Source organism: Emys orbicularis, chromosome 4 (genome assembly GCF_028017835.1).
Source record: "Emys orbicularis isolate rEmyOrb1 chromosome 4, rEmyOrb1.hap1, whole genome shotgun sequence".
NCBI lineage: Eukaryota > Metazoa > Chordata > Testudines > Emydidae > Emys > Emys orbicularis.
In genome coordinates, this window is record NC_088686.1 from 50,953,205 (window position 1) to 50,968,854 (window position 15,650).

The following is a 15,650-nucleotide window of genomic DNA, read 5'->3' on the forward strand; positions in this document are numbered from 1 at the left end:
AAACACACACTGTCTCTGTGTCACACACAGTCATTCTACTGCAGAGGTCCCCAAACCGTGGGGCACGCCCCCCTAAGTGGGCGCAGAGGAACGTTCGGGGCAGCATGGCTGGGGCCTGTGCCAGCTCCCACCGGGGGCATGGAGGGGACGCTACCCAGCTCTGCTCATGGCCCTGGCCCCAGCTGCCAGCCCCGCACCTGGGGTCCTGGCCCCGGCCATTGGTCCTGGCCCCTGGCTGAGGCTCCATGCCTGCCCTCTGCTGAGGCCCCAGCCTCAGCCTCCTTATCCCTATCCACATCCCCCTTATCCCTATCCACATCCCCCCCTCCCAGAGCCCCACTCCTGGCCCTGGGGGGGGGGGGTGGCGGTGAACAGGGATAAGGGGTGAGTGCGAGGTAGAAAGTTTGGGGACTACTGTGTTACTGCCAGTATCACCTACCTAACTGTTAGCTTCATTGGTATTGGCACTGTTTTTCCTCTTAATGTCCATTCTCCTCACTGCTCTTCCTTTCTCCATTGCTTCTATTGTCTCTCTTCATTTTCTTCTCCCAGTCAATACAGGGTGAGTATTTTAAGTAACATCTAAGTCCCAGATATTTCAGTTTATATTTGGACATGTAATGTATCCCACGCTAACTTGGCACTAACTTCTAGAAAATTGATAGGAGAAATTGGTCTCTCTTCATGGACTTGCATTTGTCTATCTACACAAGCCTGGCTAACTGCTCTGTTGCCCACCAAGTAACTTGTATTGAAGAATAATGGTTTGGAGTCACTTGAAAAGGATGCATTTTATTCTATTTAGCCTTATATAAAAACTAAGACCCTCAATCCCACAACTTCTTGTGTGCAGATGGATTGGTTTGCCCACATCGAGCTCCAGTGAAGTCAGTGGTTCTCCATGTGAATGCAGTAGTCTGTCACACACAAGAAGTTGCAGCATTGGGGGGTCTTAGGAAATATTTTAGATTGTAAATCAGCTTTTCTGTATAAATGCCTTGTTCACAAAACTGCAAGTGGTCAAGTAATTAATCACTATTTTGAATAAAAGTTATTTTCTTTGTCCCTATAATTTGCAGGAAAATTCTGTGCTATTCTCAAGGAGCTAGTGGCTGACTTCACTGCCACTGATAACCAAATGGCTGCCTCTACGTTCTTGCTTCCACCTCTCTGTCACCAGGATGATCTTCTTTTACTTGGTCCTTTCTTGCAAGAGACTGACCACAGATTTATTGAAGAGCAGGTATTTGCAGTACTAGTATAACAATTAGTTAACAGTAGGGTTAGCAGTGATTTGTGACTTAGTCAGGAAATGTTACTGTCATATTTTTGCCTTTGCAGCTCCTCTTAGGTAGCAGTATAGCTGGAGGAAGCCTGGAGTATGACCCTTACTCAATTTATGAGAAAGCTGCAGAAGGTGATTCAGTGCCTAAACCTCTACCTCCCGCACTATCTGTTATCAGTGCTGCAGTCCGTCTCTTTGGAGTTATATTTTCCCATGTAGCAGAATCTCAAAGGTAAAGTATTTACTTAAATTCACCATTAGTTAAACAGAGCCTAAAGAGAGTTAGTATGTTTAAAATATTATTAAAATGTAGACTAAAGGTATGTGAATATAGAAGGTATGAATTATGAAGGGAATTTTCATGAGCTAAAAAGATAGATTTATGGCTGGAAGTTAATGTACAGTCTGAAAATGTCAGCTCTCAGTCTGCAGTTACCGGTATTGATGAAAAGAAAGAACCAGTAAAATGGACCATTATATTGCATAGACAAGATGGGCAATGTAATATCTTTTATTGGACTAGCTTATGTTGGTGAAAGAGACAAGTTTTCAAGTTTACACAGAGTTCTTCGGGTCTGGGAAAGGTACTCAATGTCACAGTTACATAGCACGTGAATGAGATATAGTGTTAATAAGTTTTCCATCCATGTTTAATTGACGGAGAAAGTATTATAAAATGTCTTAGGAGGACAATTCTTAATCCCTGTTTTCTTTCCATGCTTAGTACACCTCTACCTCGATATAACGCTGTCCTCAGGAGCCAAAAAAATCTTACCGCGTTATAGGTGAAACCGCGTTATATTGAACTTGCTTTGATCCACCGGAGTGCGCAGCTCCGCCCCCCCTCCCCGGAGCACTGCTTTACCGCGTTATATCCGAATTCGTGTTATATCGGGTCGCGTTATATCGAGGTAGCGGTGTAGTAGTCTGTTAATACTGAACGTTGTACATTAACAGTTCTTTTTCCAGATAAATATAAAATTTGTCTTGAGAGGATTTTATTGCATACTAATTGTTATAAGGGCTCTTGAACATCAGGGGGAAAAGGGTGGGAAAATCACAGTAAAATATAATCCTCTATACTTGACAATGACAGGCTAAAAATATTTTTTAAGACCGTAATTAGAAAAGTAATAAGGAAAACAAAGTAGTTTGAAAAGTCTAAAAGAAACAAGAATACGTACCCTAAAACAGTAATTTGCAACCACAAGAGAACATAACGGAAGCAACAAAGCTTTGTTCTGTTTTTTTAAAAGTTGTTTTGATTTAGCTTTATGATAGTATTGATTGTTGAATAATGAAAAACATCAACACTTTTTTATGCTGTTGGTCGTTCTCCATTTTTTAAATACAAAAATATAACAATAAAATATTTACTTAGAATATATAAGATTTGATTCAGGATAAATGGTATCACTTATGTTGTTTTGCATTTTCAAAGTACTGTACAATTAATCCTGAAATGAGCATGATTGCTAGTGCTTATGTTCTGTAATTCTATGTAAGGAAGAGAGCTCATTTTAGGGGTCCTGAATCTCACTGTCTTGGCCAGCATAAATTGGGAATGCTGCAGTACTATTATATGTAGCCCTGCTTTGAGTCACTATAGGGCAGCTGCTCTGGCTGACTAAGCAGCAAGCATTGAAGGATCTGAAGGAAATCTTATCCAGGATTATTAAATCAGAAAAAAAGATGGTAATGTGTGATATGGTCTTTCAAATGAGATAGTATAAGATAGGAATTGGCTGATTCTCTGGGCTTCAGCAAGAATCAACCAGTTAACGCAGTATTTTGTGTTGAATTAAAGAAAAAGAAAGAAAGAAAGTGCCACTCAATCTCCCTCCATTCCAGTGACCCATCTGATATCTCATTATCCTTTCCAGCCCACACCATCCCCAAATATTTACATTCACATATCTTTCCTCGCACCATTACTTCGCAAAATACATTCCTGTGCAGTTACCACCATCTCTCTCCTTGTTCTCGCTTCACTAACTTTACTCTTCTATATTTCGCTCTTTTCTGCATCTTTGGTCTCTCTTTTCTTTCTCTCTCTCTCTCTCTCTCTCTCCCCCCTTGCTATTTTTGGCTTGTTTTTTCCTTTATCTGTTTCTCATGATCTCCACTAGTGGTGCTTATAATTTTGTGCCCATAAGGCATCCCAAACTATACCATTCCCAGACACACAGTCCTCTTTAATAGGAACCACTCATTGGTAATCAGATAATGAAAGATGATCTATAAATAAATATCCTGTTATAGAAGCAAGGACAAAAAAAGTACATAAGGATAGTGGAAGTACATGTGCCAATATGGACTACAAAAAATCTTGTTGTAGGCAGAGATATCAAGCAGAGGCAAGAAAGGGATCTCTGTATGTGCATGCAGGAGGATTAGCAAAGTAAATGATGATAAGAAAGAGTAGGATGGGAAAGGAATAAGAGAAAATCTGGAGAATATTACTTAAGAAAAGGAGCTTAGAAAGACAGTTCTATCTTAACTTGTTTTGGTGGTGATGTAGTTCTCTAAAGCTCCCTTCTAGAGCTTTGTCACTTCCTTGAACCCATCTTCAGCATTATGTTGTTTTATGTATGTACAAGGCTTTGTAAAAAGCTAAACATGTGTTGCCCAAATATAGCAGTCTTTGCCCTGAAGTATGTACAATACCAGACAGAGCTTATAGAGTGGATAATATTCTTTTTATCTACAAAACAAATGACAGGAATCTGAATTAAAATGCTTCTCTGCTGACCTCAAACAATTGGCATGTAAATTAGTTGATGAGAAGCCACCACTATATGGTGATGGTAGGATATGGGAAGTCACTTGATGCTTTAGAGCGTTGCATTTGCTACTCAAATGCTTCCATAATCTGAAGATTTTGTTTTATGGTTTTTTTTAAAAAAAGGCTTGACAAATATTTTTTTCTTGTTTTGGTTTAAGGCTCCAAGTGTTAGAAAAACTGTTGGCTTCCATAAAACAAACAAAAGGAGCACGACAGCAGACAGTACAAGTAAACATTGTATCAGCATTTTCTAGTTTTCTGAAGGTAAATCTGCTCTTTTTATAAATATTGGTTTTGATGCTAAAACTTGATGTCATTCAGTTTAAGTGCATATCTTGCCCTACCATGGGAACATTTATGTAATCCTTTCCAGTAACCAGCTTTAATTTATCAACCAACCTGAGGATCAGTCTTCAAATATTAAAAATAAAGTATTGGTGGAGTCCACATCTCTAACAGCCTCTCAGACTGAATATCTGCTTGAAGATTCCCACCTTCCTAAACCACTGGGGATCACAGTTGGACCTTTCCTTATTTCTTATCTCCCCTCCTCTAGCAGAGAAATAAAATACTACACTGGAAGTAAAATAAAGTAGCCTAGCAGCTATATGACTGTTTTGTTTATTCTGCCTTCCTTCATTTTTTTATTCACATGTTCTTGTCTCTGTCCATCTCTCACTTTCATTCTTCCCTTCTTTGGCTTTCTTTCAAGTAGCATAGAAAGTGTTTGTCTAAAATCTTAGTCTAGACCAGGTGTATTTATTTTCTCCTTGCTGTCTAGAGATTTCTCTCCTTTAATTTTCTTGACTCTGAATTTTCTTGAAGATCTGGATGACCTTGTAAACTGGAGTAATAGTAATAGGATGAAATTTAATAGTGAAAAGTGCAAAGCCATGCATTTAGGGACTCATCGGTTAGAAGTAACAGAGGAGGAGAAGGACCTCGGAGTATTGGTTGATCACAGGATGACTATGAGCCGCCAATGTGATATGGCCTTGAAAAAAGCTAATGCGGTCTTGGGATGCATTAGGCGAGGTATTTCCAGTAGAGATAAGAAGGTGTTAGTACTGTTATACAAGACACTGATGAGACCTCATCTGGAATACTGTGTACAGTTCTAGTCTTCCATGTTTAAGAAGGATGAATTCAAACTGGAAACAGGTACAGTTAAGGGCTACGAGGATGATCCGAAGAATGGAAAACCTGTCTTATGAAAGGAGACTCAAAGAGCTCGGCTTGTTTAACCTAACCAAAAGAAGGCTGAGTGGAGATATGATTGCTTTCTATAAATATATCAGTGGGATAGATACCAGGGAGGGAGGGGAATTATTTAAACTCAGTACCAATGTGGACACAAGAACAAATGGATATAAACTGGCCATCAGGAAGTTTAGACTTGAAATTAGATGAAGGTTTCTAACCATCAGAGGAGTGAAGTTCTGGAACAGCGTTCCAAGGGGAGCAGTGGGGGCAAAAGACATATCTGGCTTCAAGACTAAGCTTGATAAGTTTATGGAGGGGATGGTATGATAGGATAGCCTAATTTTAGCAATTAATTGATCTTTGACTATTAGCGGTAAATATGCCCAATGGCCTGTGATGGGATGTTAGATGGGGTGGGATCTGAGTTACTACAGAGAATTCTTTCCTGGGTGTCTGGCTGGTGAGTCTTGCCCACATGCTCAGGGTTTAGCTGATTGCCATATTTGGGGTCGGGAAGGAATTTTCCTCCAGGGCAGATTGGCAGACGTTTTTCGCCTTCCTCTGCAGCATGGGGCACGGGTCACTTGCTGGAGGATTCTCTGCACCTTGATTTAAACCATGATTTGAGGACTTCAGTGGCTCAGACATAGGTTAGGGGTTTGTTGCGGGAGTGGGTGGGTGAGATTCTGCGGCCTGCGTTGTGCAGGAGGTCAGACTAGACGATCATATTGGTCCCTTCTGACTACGACTCTGATTTTATCTTTGGGGAGAAATATCCTCTCCCCTTTTTGCCCCACTGAATTTTCTCATTAAGGTTGTCCTTTCAGCATCTCGTTCTTTTCCCATGTTTTCTTTGTAGCCTTCATCCCTGCCATCGATCTCTCCCTCTTTGTTTTTTTCCTCTCGTTATTTTCTATCTCTGCGTTCTTACTACTGAGTCTGTAGCCTCCTTTTTCTGTCTCTCCCATCAGAAGATTATCTTTTTTGTGGAAGTGGGGTTCTGCATATTGATCCTTCCACTCCTTTCTCTCTGAAAATGTGTATGGCATTTTCCCCGCCAGTGAAGGGGAGGTCTCAGTGACCATTTTTCCCTCCTGCAATGAAAGAGGGAGGAATCCTTTGCAAACTCTTCTAATGCCCAGTTAGTAAGGGAGAGGCAGGGTTTATACTTCACTTTGAAAAGGAGTGAGTAGGGCTCTACTATGCCAGAGGGAAAATCGATGCAGTGGGGGACCCCTTTATCCCATAAACTTTAAGGCCAGAAGGGACCATCATGATCATCTAGTCTGACCTTCTGCACATTGCAGGCCAACCTGCCCACTCCTGTAATAGGCTCATAACCTCTGTCTGAATTACTGAAGTCATCAAATCTTGATTTAAGGACTCAAAGTTTAAAGTGTAACTTTAAAGTTACAAAGAATCCACCATTTAGTCTAGGTCAAACCAGCAAGTGCAGAGAGGCAAAAAAAAAAAAACCCAACCAAACAAACAAACCCCAGTTTGATTTTGCCAGTGTGACTTGCGGAAAAATTCCTTACCAACCCCTAATATGGCAACCAGTTAGACCATGAGCACATCCCAGCCAAACACCGTGAGGATAAAATTTCTGTAGTAACTTGGAACCCTCCCCATCTACTGTCCCATCTCCAGCCATAGGCTTTCCTTCCACTTGCCAAACTGCATGAAGTGCTAGTTTGGACTCTATTGGTATGGATGCAGGGATCTTGCTCTCTTTCTTTGGCACCTGGAGCAACTCTGAGGCATGCTGCCAGTGGGGGACGATTCCCACTCACTGTCCTATCTGGAGTGCCCTGTGGAGAAAAGAATGGAGACGATGAAACCAGTCTTGTAGTGCTCCTATCCATTAAAACAGATTCTTCAGTAGCAGTGCTCTAGGAACACCCTGTTCACAGCTGGAAACTATGGAAATAGGCATGGTAATCTTGGATGTCAGGAAGTGAAGATAGCAGCACTAAGGAAGGAAGGTGCTCCATGAGGAAGGATGATGGGAATGGTGGAGCAGGAGGCAGTACGCCAGCACGGAACAGAGGAGTCGGAGGCCCCGGTCAACTAATATTGCCAGTGCAAGTGGTTGTCTCATTCAGAGAAAAACCACCAGTATGGTAAAATGTCTGGTAAAACTCTCTCTTAAAAAAACAAACAAACAAAAAACCCTAGAAACACAGTACCTGATTTTGGTGTAAAAGTGGAGTAACTTCAGTGGAGTTATACTGGTGAAAGTGAGAAGAAAAATAGGCCGAGTATACTTTTATGTACATTTCAGAGGATAACTGAAACGTGTCTCTCCTCTTGCAGCATGAGTAGTGGTCATTGTAGCTGTATAGCATATTGTTCATTTGGAAATGACTGCTTGTCAAAACACCTTTCCAAATATGTGGCTGTACAAAGGGTCATTTTTACTTTTTCCCATTAAAATCTCACTGATGTTTCCTGAAAGTGCATTATATTTTGATAAAAATGTTTCCCTTTGGTTAATTCATCATTCTCTTTTTCCTTCCTCTGTTTGATGTTTCAGAGTAGTATAACAAAATACTACGGACTGAGTTCATTGCCTGCCTTTTATGTTTGGTATAAAATTATATATTATATTATATTATATTATATTATATTATATTATATTATATTATATTATATTATATTATATTATATTATGTTTGTTTGTTTGTTTGTTTGTTTGTTTGTTTGTTTGTTTCACAACACCCAGTTTCCTGGAATTCTATATTTTAATGTCTTATTGTTTGATGGCTTTGTTTGTTATTGTCTGAGCTTCAAGAAGGGTTGTTCTCTCTTTCCCTCTTGATGTTTAGAGTTGAGCAAACTTAGCTCTTAAAAGCAATTAAGCAGAACCAAATAATTGATATGTTTCTTAAGGATATGTTGTATTTCTGTAATGGTGTTCCTCCAGATTTAGGGAGGAACCAAGAGTGCTATTACCCAAGGTCTACCAAGATTAACAGTTTTTCCATTACAAATACAAAATAAAAAAATACAAAATAGTAAATAGATAATTCTTTGTAACATTGTAATACTTTAGATAGAACTCTCTGGAGTTGATTGCCACTTTGCTTTTCTAACAGACCTTTTGGCTGTTAGATGCTTTATGCCTAGCTCTTGTGTAACTTTCCGGTTTCCTTCTATCTGTAAATATAATGTGGAATGTTTTCTGTCTCTAGATGTGCTGATATTAGGTAAGATCAGCAGTTGTCATCATAAAGGGACCTGTTATATTTTCTGCATTAGCGTTATCTAGTCTGCCCTTGGATACTGTGATGATAAGCACCTTAACTATGTTAAGTGGCAAACAGAATTATGGAAAATTATAGAAGGTGAAAATTATGCTTTCCTCTCTGGCTGCATCTACATTGAGTGTTTTAGGGACATCTCCCACCATTGCTTTCACACCTGTGCAGTTCCACTGGTATTCGCCAGAATCGGCACAGTCAAATTTGAACAGTGTGATGGTAAAACTCAGATGCTACAGCAATAGTTGGAGATGTCCTTAAAATTCTGTGTGGACATGATTTTCTGGCTTTGCTAAATTTCAGAGGAGGTTGTCTGTTCATAATGACAGGGCTTGTCTACACTTAAAGTACTGCAGCGGTGCTGCTGTAACGCTTCAGTGAAGATGCTATCTATGCTGATGGGAGGATATCTCCCATCAGCCTAGCTGATCTACCTCCAAAAGAGTCGGTAGCTAGGTTGACAGAAGAATTTTGACATTGACCTGGCACTGCCTAGACCAGGAGTTAGGTCAGTTTAACTGTGTCGCTCATGGGTGTGGATTTTTCAAACCCTTAGTTTTGACGTAGTTATGTGACTTAATTTCCTAGTGTATACTAGGCCTGATTTTTTTTTTTTTTTTTAATGAACATCATTTCTTTATTTTAAAGGTATGTTGTGGTTTTCAATCTGAATGTTATCAGGTTTGGGCTTAGTATGATCTCCTGGCAAAGACATTACATAGTTCCATGGAACACTTTAAATAGAGTAGCAGGTAATCTATGCCTGGATCTATCTATCTGCATTATCACTGGAATACAGATCTGTTAGGAGAGTTGTAGAGACTTAGCTGGCTTCTAAAATAGCCAGGTCCCAGACCACAGGAAGTTTGACAATTCCTATTTTAATTGAACACTGATTGAATAAATCCTAGTGTTTTTATTAGATGTTCTCCATCAGTCTCAATCACATGCATGTGCTCTCATTAGAACTTTTAAAATCTATATTATTTTATTTTCCTTAAGTGTTTTTCATCCTAATCTTTTTTCCCAGGTTTTCTGCTACAAGCATTTACTTATTGTAGACTACTGCAGGAGAAAAGCCCATTCATTAATTCTTTTATCAGGATTATTTTTGAAATGGTGGAAGTGTTATGCCTTGTATATATTACGTCGCTTATCAGTGCATACTGTACTTCTCTGGAGGCCATATCTGTTAGTCGCAAAGAAGGAGGGGTACAAATATAGTTGCCCGATATTAAATAGAGTGTGCTCACTGAGAAAACCAAATTAAATATTTATGTATGTTTGTTTTTATTGCTGAATCATAATATTTAAAAGGGGAAATGATCTTTATTATGCAGTCTTACCAATTCAATTATTAAATAATTTATTTTTAGCACTTGGCTAGCTGCAAGGGAAGTTTAGGTCCAGAAGAAGTTAGAAGACCTGCACTGACTCTAGTAATGGGTGCCTTGGAAAGCAATAACCCACTTTTAAGATGTGCTGCTGCAGAATCTTTGGCCAGACTGGCACAAGTTGTTGCTGACAGTGCCTTCACTGCTGGATTGGCCCAAGTTAGTTTTGACAAGTAAGTCATTTTAAAAAATGTTCATATTAAGCTGTCATTTACTCAAGTTTATACAAATACTTGCAAACTCAACATGGCTTCAATATTCGTAATATTTTAAAGGAAATTAATTCCTATAAAATAACTTGTGTGGTTGAATCTTGGATACCTTTAAATGTATGGCAAAAGTATTGCCAAATTTATGCACATAGTTTGTGCTTCTGTTACTATAAAAAGACCTGTTAAATAAAGAAATTATGCAGGCATCCGTGGAAGTTGAGTACGTTCAATCTAAATCTAAATACTTGAAAATTGGCTGCCTCACCATTTTTAACACAGTAGAACATCAAGAGTTATGAACACTTTGGGAATAGAGTCCGTAACTCTAAACAAAACATTATGGTTGTTCTTTCAAAAGTTTACAACTGAACATTGACTTAATACAGCTTTAAACTTCACTATGCAGAGGAAAAATGCAGCTTTTAACCATCTTAATTTAAATGAAATAAACACAGAAACAGTTTCCTGACTTTGTTAAATCTTTTTTTAAATTTTCTTTTTTTTTTTTTTTAGTAGTTTGCGTTTAATACAGTACTATACTTTATATTTGCCTCTTTTTTTTTCTTTTTTCTTTTTTTGGTCTCTGCTGCTGCTTATTTGCGTACTTTCAGTTCCAAATGAGGTGTGTGGTTGACTGGTCAGTTTGTAACTCTGGTTTTTGTAACTCTGAGGTTCTACTGTATATCATTATAACATATCACTGTTAATAGCATGGTAACTGTGTGTGTATGCCACATTCACATGGGTAAAAATCACTTCACTCACATAAAGCATGAGCACTTGGTTGTTATGCAGGTCAAGTACTGGGATTTGAGGGAGACTAGATAGGTGAAATCCATCCTTAAACCCAGGGCCACAACATTCAGCTCAGTGCAGCTTCTGCTATACTGGTACTCTGATCTATGAAGGAAAAAGCTTTCTGTGTTGGCTTATGCAGTAGTGGCAAGGAGACAACATGGAAGATGTGTGGAGGCCTACCTGGGTGTTAATTCTACCGACAGCTCCACCAGCTCCGCTTAGGTGCTGCAGAGGACTTTATACAGGTTATCTGCGCCAGGGTAAACTTGTAAAAAGTTAAATTTGTAAGGACAAAATAGACACACCATTTTCTGTCAACATTATATTTTTATTAAATGGTACAAATAAGATTTAGCAAGTCTTTTTAAAAAAATACAAAAAGTCAGCCTGATTTGAAGGTAATTTATATACAGAAATGGTTTTAATATTTGTGAGATATTTGTGACAAAAATAAGGAAATTCAGGATTGAAGCTGAAACTTTCTGGCAAATTGTTTTTAACTTGTTTCATGATAGCTGCACTTCAAAGAGGCTTGAAATGCATTCATTTATATAACGTGTTTTGTTGTATGGCATGGTTGGGTGTGGCAGAGAAGAATATATTTTTTTTAAAGCCAAGGGGTTTTTTTCTCCGACTTTTTCATTTTAAATTTCTATGTTACTTGAAAGTATTTACTTGGACATATCAACATTTTTAAGTGTTGGTGGTTTTTTTTTTTTTTTTTTGCTGTGATAATGGAAACATTTAGGCTCTGATTTCAATCTGTAATTGGAAATTTTATGTATTGTAAAGTTTAAAAGGAAATGCTTAGATTTTGAATCCTCTAAGTGTAGGGACTGTCCTAATGTGTCTGGAGAGTGCCTAGCACATAACGAATGCTACCACAAATAAATAAGACCATACTGATTATGAGACTATCTAGGTTCTTGTTATACCTATTAGGACAGTGGTCTCTAACCTTTCTACGCCCAAGATCACGTTTTGAATTTAAGGGCAACCCAGGAGCTACCCTGCCCCTTCCCCAAGGCCCTGCCCGCTCACTCCATTTCCTCCCCCCTCCCCTAATCGCTCACTCTCCCCCACCCTCACTCATATTCACTGCTGGGGCAGCGGGTTAGGGTTTGGGAGGGGTGCGGGCTCTGGGCTGGGGCCGAGGGGCTCGCAGTGTTGGAGGGGGCTCAAGGCTGAGCCTGGGGCAGGGGGTTGGGGTGCATGAGGGATTGAAGGGTGCAAGCTCTGGGAGGGAATTTGAGTGCAGGGCTCTGGGCTGGAGCAGAGTGTTGTGGTGCAGGAGGGGGTGTGGGCTCTGGGAGGAAGTATGTGTGCAGGAGGGGACTCCAGGCTGGGGCAGGGACTTGGGGTGCAGGAGCAGATTTGGGGTGCAGGAGGGGGCATGGGATGCTGGCTCTGGGAGGGGGCTCAGGGCTGGGGTGCAGGCTCCCACTGGGGGGCACTTACCTCGGGCGCTCCCAGTCGGCAGTGCAACAGGACTAAGGCAGACTCACTGCCTGCCCCGGCCCCACTCAGGCACATTGGCACCACCTCCTCCCCATCACAAGCCGGGCTGTTACCCGGGGTTGTTTTAACCCAAAGCTTTCGGTAACTTTTACTCTGTGCAAGATGGTATTAGGAAATAAATCAAGGGAGACACGGCCGTCCGACCGATAGATGGCTGGCACAAACAGGACAACACAAGAGTGCTTTTACTTAAAGCTAAACTTTACTTAGTCTTAAGCACTTACACACATCCGCAACAGGTTAGTGAAACACCCCCAACCCTCGATAATTACCGAAGCTGAGCGTGGCTTTTCAGTGGCACCGTGACAGGCTTCAGCTGGCCAGGCTTCCGTCTGCCGGTGGGGACCCGAAGATGCGTCCGGAGGGAGCATCCCTGAAGAGCCCCTCCTGAGAAGTCCAATTACCTCAAACTTTCCCCCCTTATTTATACATTAGTAATACAATGACATATTTCTTAAAGAAAACTTGCTAAGCAAGCAGCGTTAAAAGGTCAAACACCTTATGATTGCCAATTAACCAGAGATATTTTTTTTTCCCCAGAGCGTTTATGCCTTTGGGCCCTGACAAACATTCCTGGGGGCACATATAAACAGACTTCTTGGTTTTTTACAATACGTGCATTAGCAATTTTAACACTTTTAGCAGAAAGGGTGCAGGTAAAGCTGATCTGTCTGTGGCACCCGAAACCCCCGCCCCTTCTGTCTGGTTACACTGAGGCCGCTGCATGACCAATTTATGACCTGGTGACTTAGCTATTTTTATTAGCAATAAGCAAGAATGGTTCAGTATGGCCTGTTAACTTGACTACTGTTAGCAATACACAATAGTGGTTTAGGCACTTTACTGGTTTGCCAAAATTTTCCTGAACAGGGCCACCCCCCCACCCTGCCAATCAGTAGTGCACATGTGGCCATGCCGCTCCTGGAAGGGGCCAACACACCCCTGTGGCCCCTGGGGGGGGGGGGCATGTGGCACCGCGTGCTGCCCCTCTCTGCAGGCACCACCCCCGCAGCTACCATTGGCCACAGCTTCCCATTCCTGGCCAATGGGAGCTGTGGGGGCGGTGCTTGCCGGCAGTAGCAGCGTTCGGCGAGCCCTGTCCGTTTCTCTTCCCCCAGCCTACAGGGCTGCTTCCGGGAGCAATGTGGGGCCGCGGCAGGCAGGGAGCCTGCCTTAGCAGCAGCGGGCAGCCCCGCTGCACCCCCGCAGCCAGAGATCGCGATCGACTGGGAGAGTCCCCAGAATCGACAAGTTGATCGCGATCGACAGGTTGGTGACCACTGTATTGGGAAATAGTAAGAGAGCTCCAAAACTGACTAGAAACCTAGAAGGCAAGGGCAATAGATGACATCATTGGTGGTTGGAGAGAAAGATGTGGCTAATGGGGTGGAACAAACTGTCATTGATGCTGAAGATGGGAATGGGTTGGAACTGATTAAGAGTCTTGGTTTGTTAAACTCTGGAAACTTCTGGAAGGTGCATTTAATGTGGTTCCCTGCAATTTCACAGTATTGATTGTATCCCATTTTAACAGTAGCTAATGTAAAGCTGGTGTGACATACCAGGGTACAATCCATACCAATGAGTAGCTGTGTCATCCCTGCCCTGTAACCTGGGGTACCCTTTACAATCCCTTGCTGCTGTAGCCTCCTACTTGGAATGCTCACAAACAGCCTCCAGCATGTAAGTCACTCACAACTATGTCTGTGTGTGCTGCAGGCAGCCAGCCACACCTTGGCTCTTACCAGCCTTAAAGATTACCGCAGGGTGACCCCAATACACTCCCAGTCTTTCTCTCAGAAACGTATGTCCTGTACTGCCCAGCCCTCTTCTGGTCAATACAACTATATTGAGTCCATTATTCATTTAAGGGAATAATACGCACACAACTTGGTACCCCAAATGGAGTTCCCCAGACACTTCAGCTTGAACACAACAGATTTGAGAAAACAATAAAACAGATTTATGAACTACAAAGAGAGAGATTTTTAAGCGAGTACGAGTAAGGAGGCATACAAGTCAAAAGTGGTTACAAGAAAAATAAAGATAAAACATTTATTGGTGCGTAACTTAACAAACAATGTTAGATTTAAAGCAAAGTTTTCTCACCACATGTTTCAGCAGATTACCAACCAAACTCTCAGGTCACAACCCCTCCCCCAGAGTCCAACATCTGCTTTCTTTGTGTCTTCTGGTGCAGTGAATGTGATGGGCAGGGAGAAAGAGAGGGGTCTCTTGGGGTGTCTGCCTCTTCTTTTTATAATTCTGTCCCCCCTTTGAGAAGCATTTCCAGCTTGGAGCAAGGCAACAAGTAGTAGCCTGTGTGGAAGGAAACTCCATGCTGTTTCTTTGCTAAGATGCTCTTGTCCCCTTTCCTGCCAAAGAATGGTCACTTACAGGCAATGGTCCATCAGCCTTGTTTACAGCTGGCTGAGGAGTCCATTTGACCATTGTTTCTGAGGAACTGGTTTAGCCTCTCCCTAGTCTTATCTGGAAAACCTACTTTTAGTCATGATTTCAGCTTATGCTTATAACTTCACATATAATCCTGCTACTTGCATTTTGCCATGATATTATAGATGAGCAAATAACGAGTTTTTAAATGATACCTCACAAGACACGCCTTGTACAAAATTATTACAACAGTGTGTAGGGTGTGAACATGGCTATATTCTGTCACAGCCAGTGGTTACAGTTTATTGATTACCAATAATGTGTGAATTTATTGGAGACAATATGCCTCAAATAGAAGGAAACAACGATTGAAAGGAGTGAAGTAATGAAAGCAGATAATTCTTCTACACTAACATGTAAACCAATTTGTTGAGGAGCAAGATGGAAAGAATTTTTTCTCATTTCAAAATGCTGAAAACAGGTTTCTTTGTTTATTTGGACATCAAATGAAATTTTATTAGAGTAATAAGAGCAGAACATTGAGTTTGGCAAGTGAGACAATTTTATGCGACTTTTATTGTTAAAATGCAGCAGTGATGACTATTTTAGTCCCTATTCCAGGCCTTCCAGCAGCTCTTCAACAGTGTAATTCAGGAGCAATCTGTGTACATCCTAAAATGGCAAAAATCAAGGTGTGATCATGCCAAAAAATTGCACTTGTTTTAATACTGTTTTGTGCTACTGGTATCACTTACAGTGTAGTGCAAAATGAGAATTTAAAGGAACGATTGAAGCATT

General features: G+C 41.0%; 1 protein-coding gene across 1 annotated transcript in view; it reads left to right on the forward strand.

Moving 5' to 3' along the window:
- Positions 1–15,650, forward strand: part of HEATR5A (HEAT repeat containing 5A) — a 111,437-nt gene that overhangs the window by 44,736 nt on the left and 51,051 nt on the right. The window contains exons 14-17 of the mRNA XM_065402944.1: positions 1,080–1,243; positions 1,342–1,517; positions 4,229–4,334; positions 9,913–10,103. Of these exons, the coding sequence (XP_065259016.1) occupies positions 1,080–1,243; positions 1,342–1,517; positions 4,229–4,334; positions 9,913–10,103 (637 nt within the window). The remainder of the gene's footprint in view (positions 1–1,079; positions 1,244–1,341; positions 1,518–4,228; positions 4,335–9,912; positions 10,104–15,650) is intronic.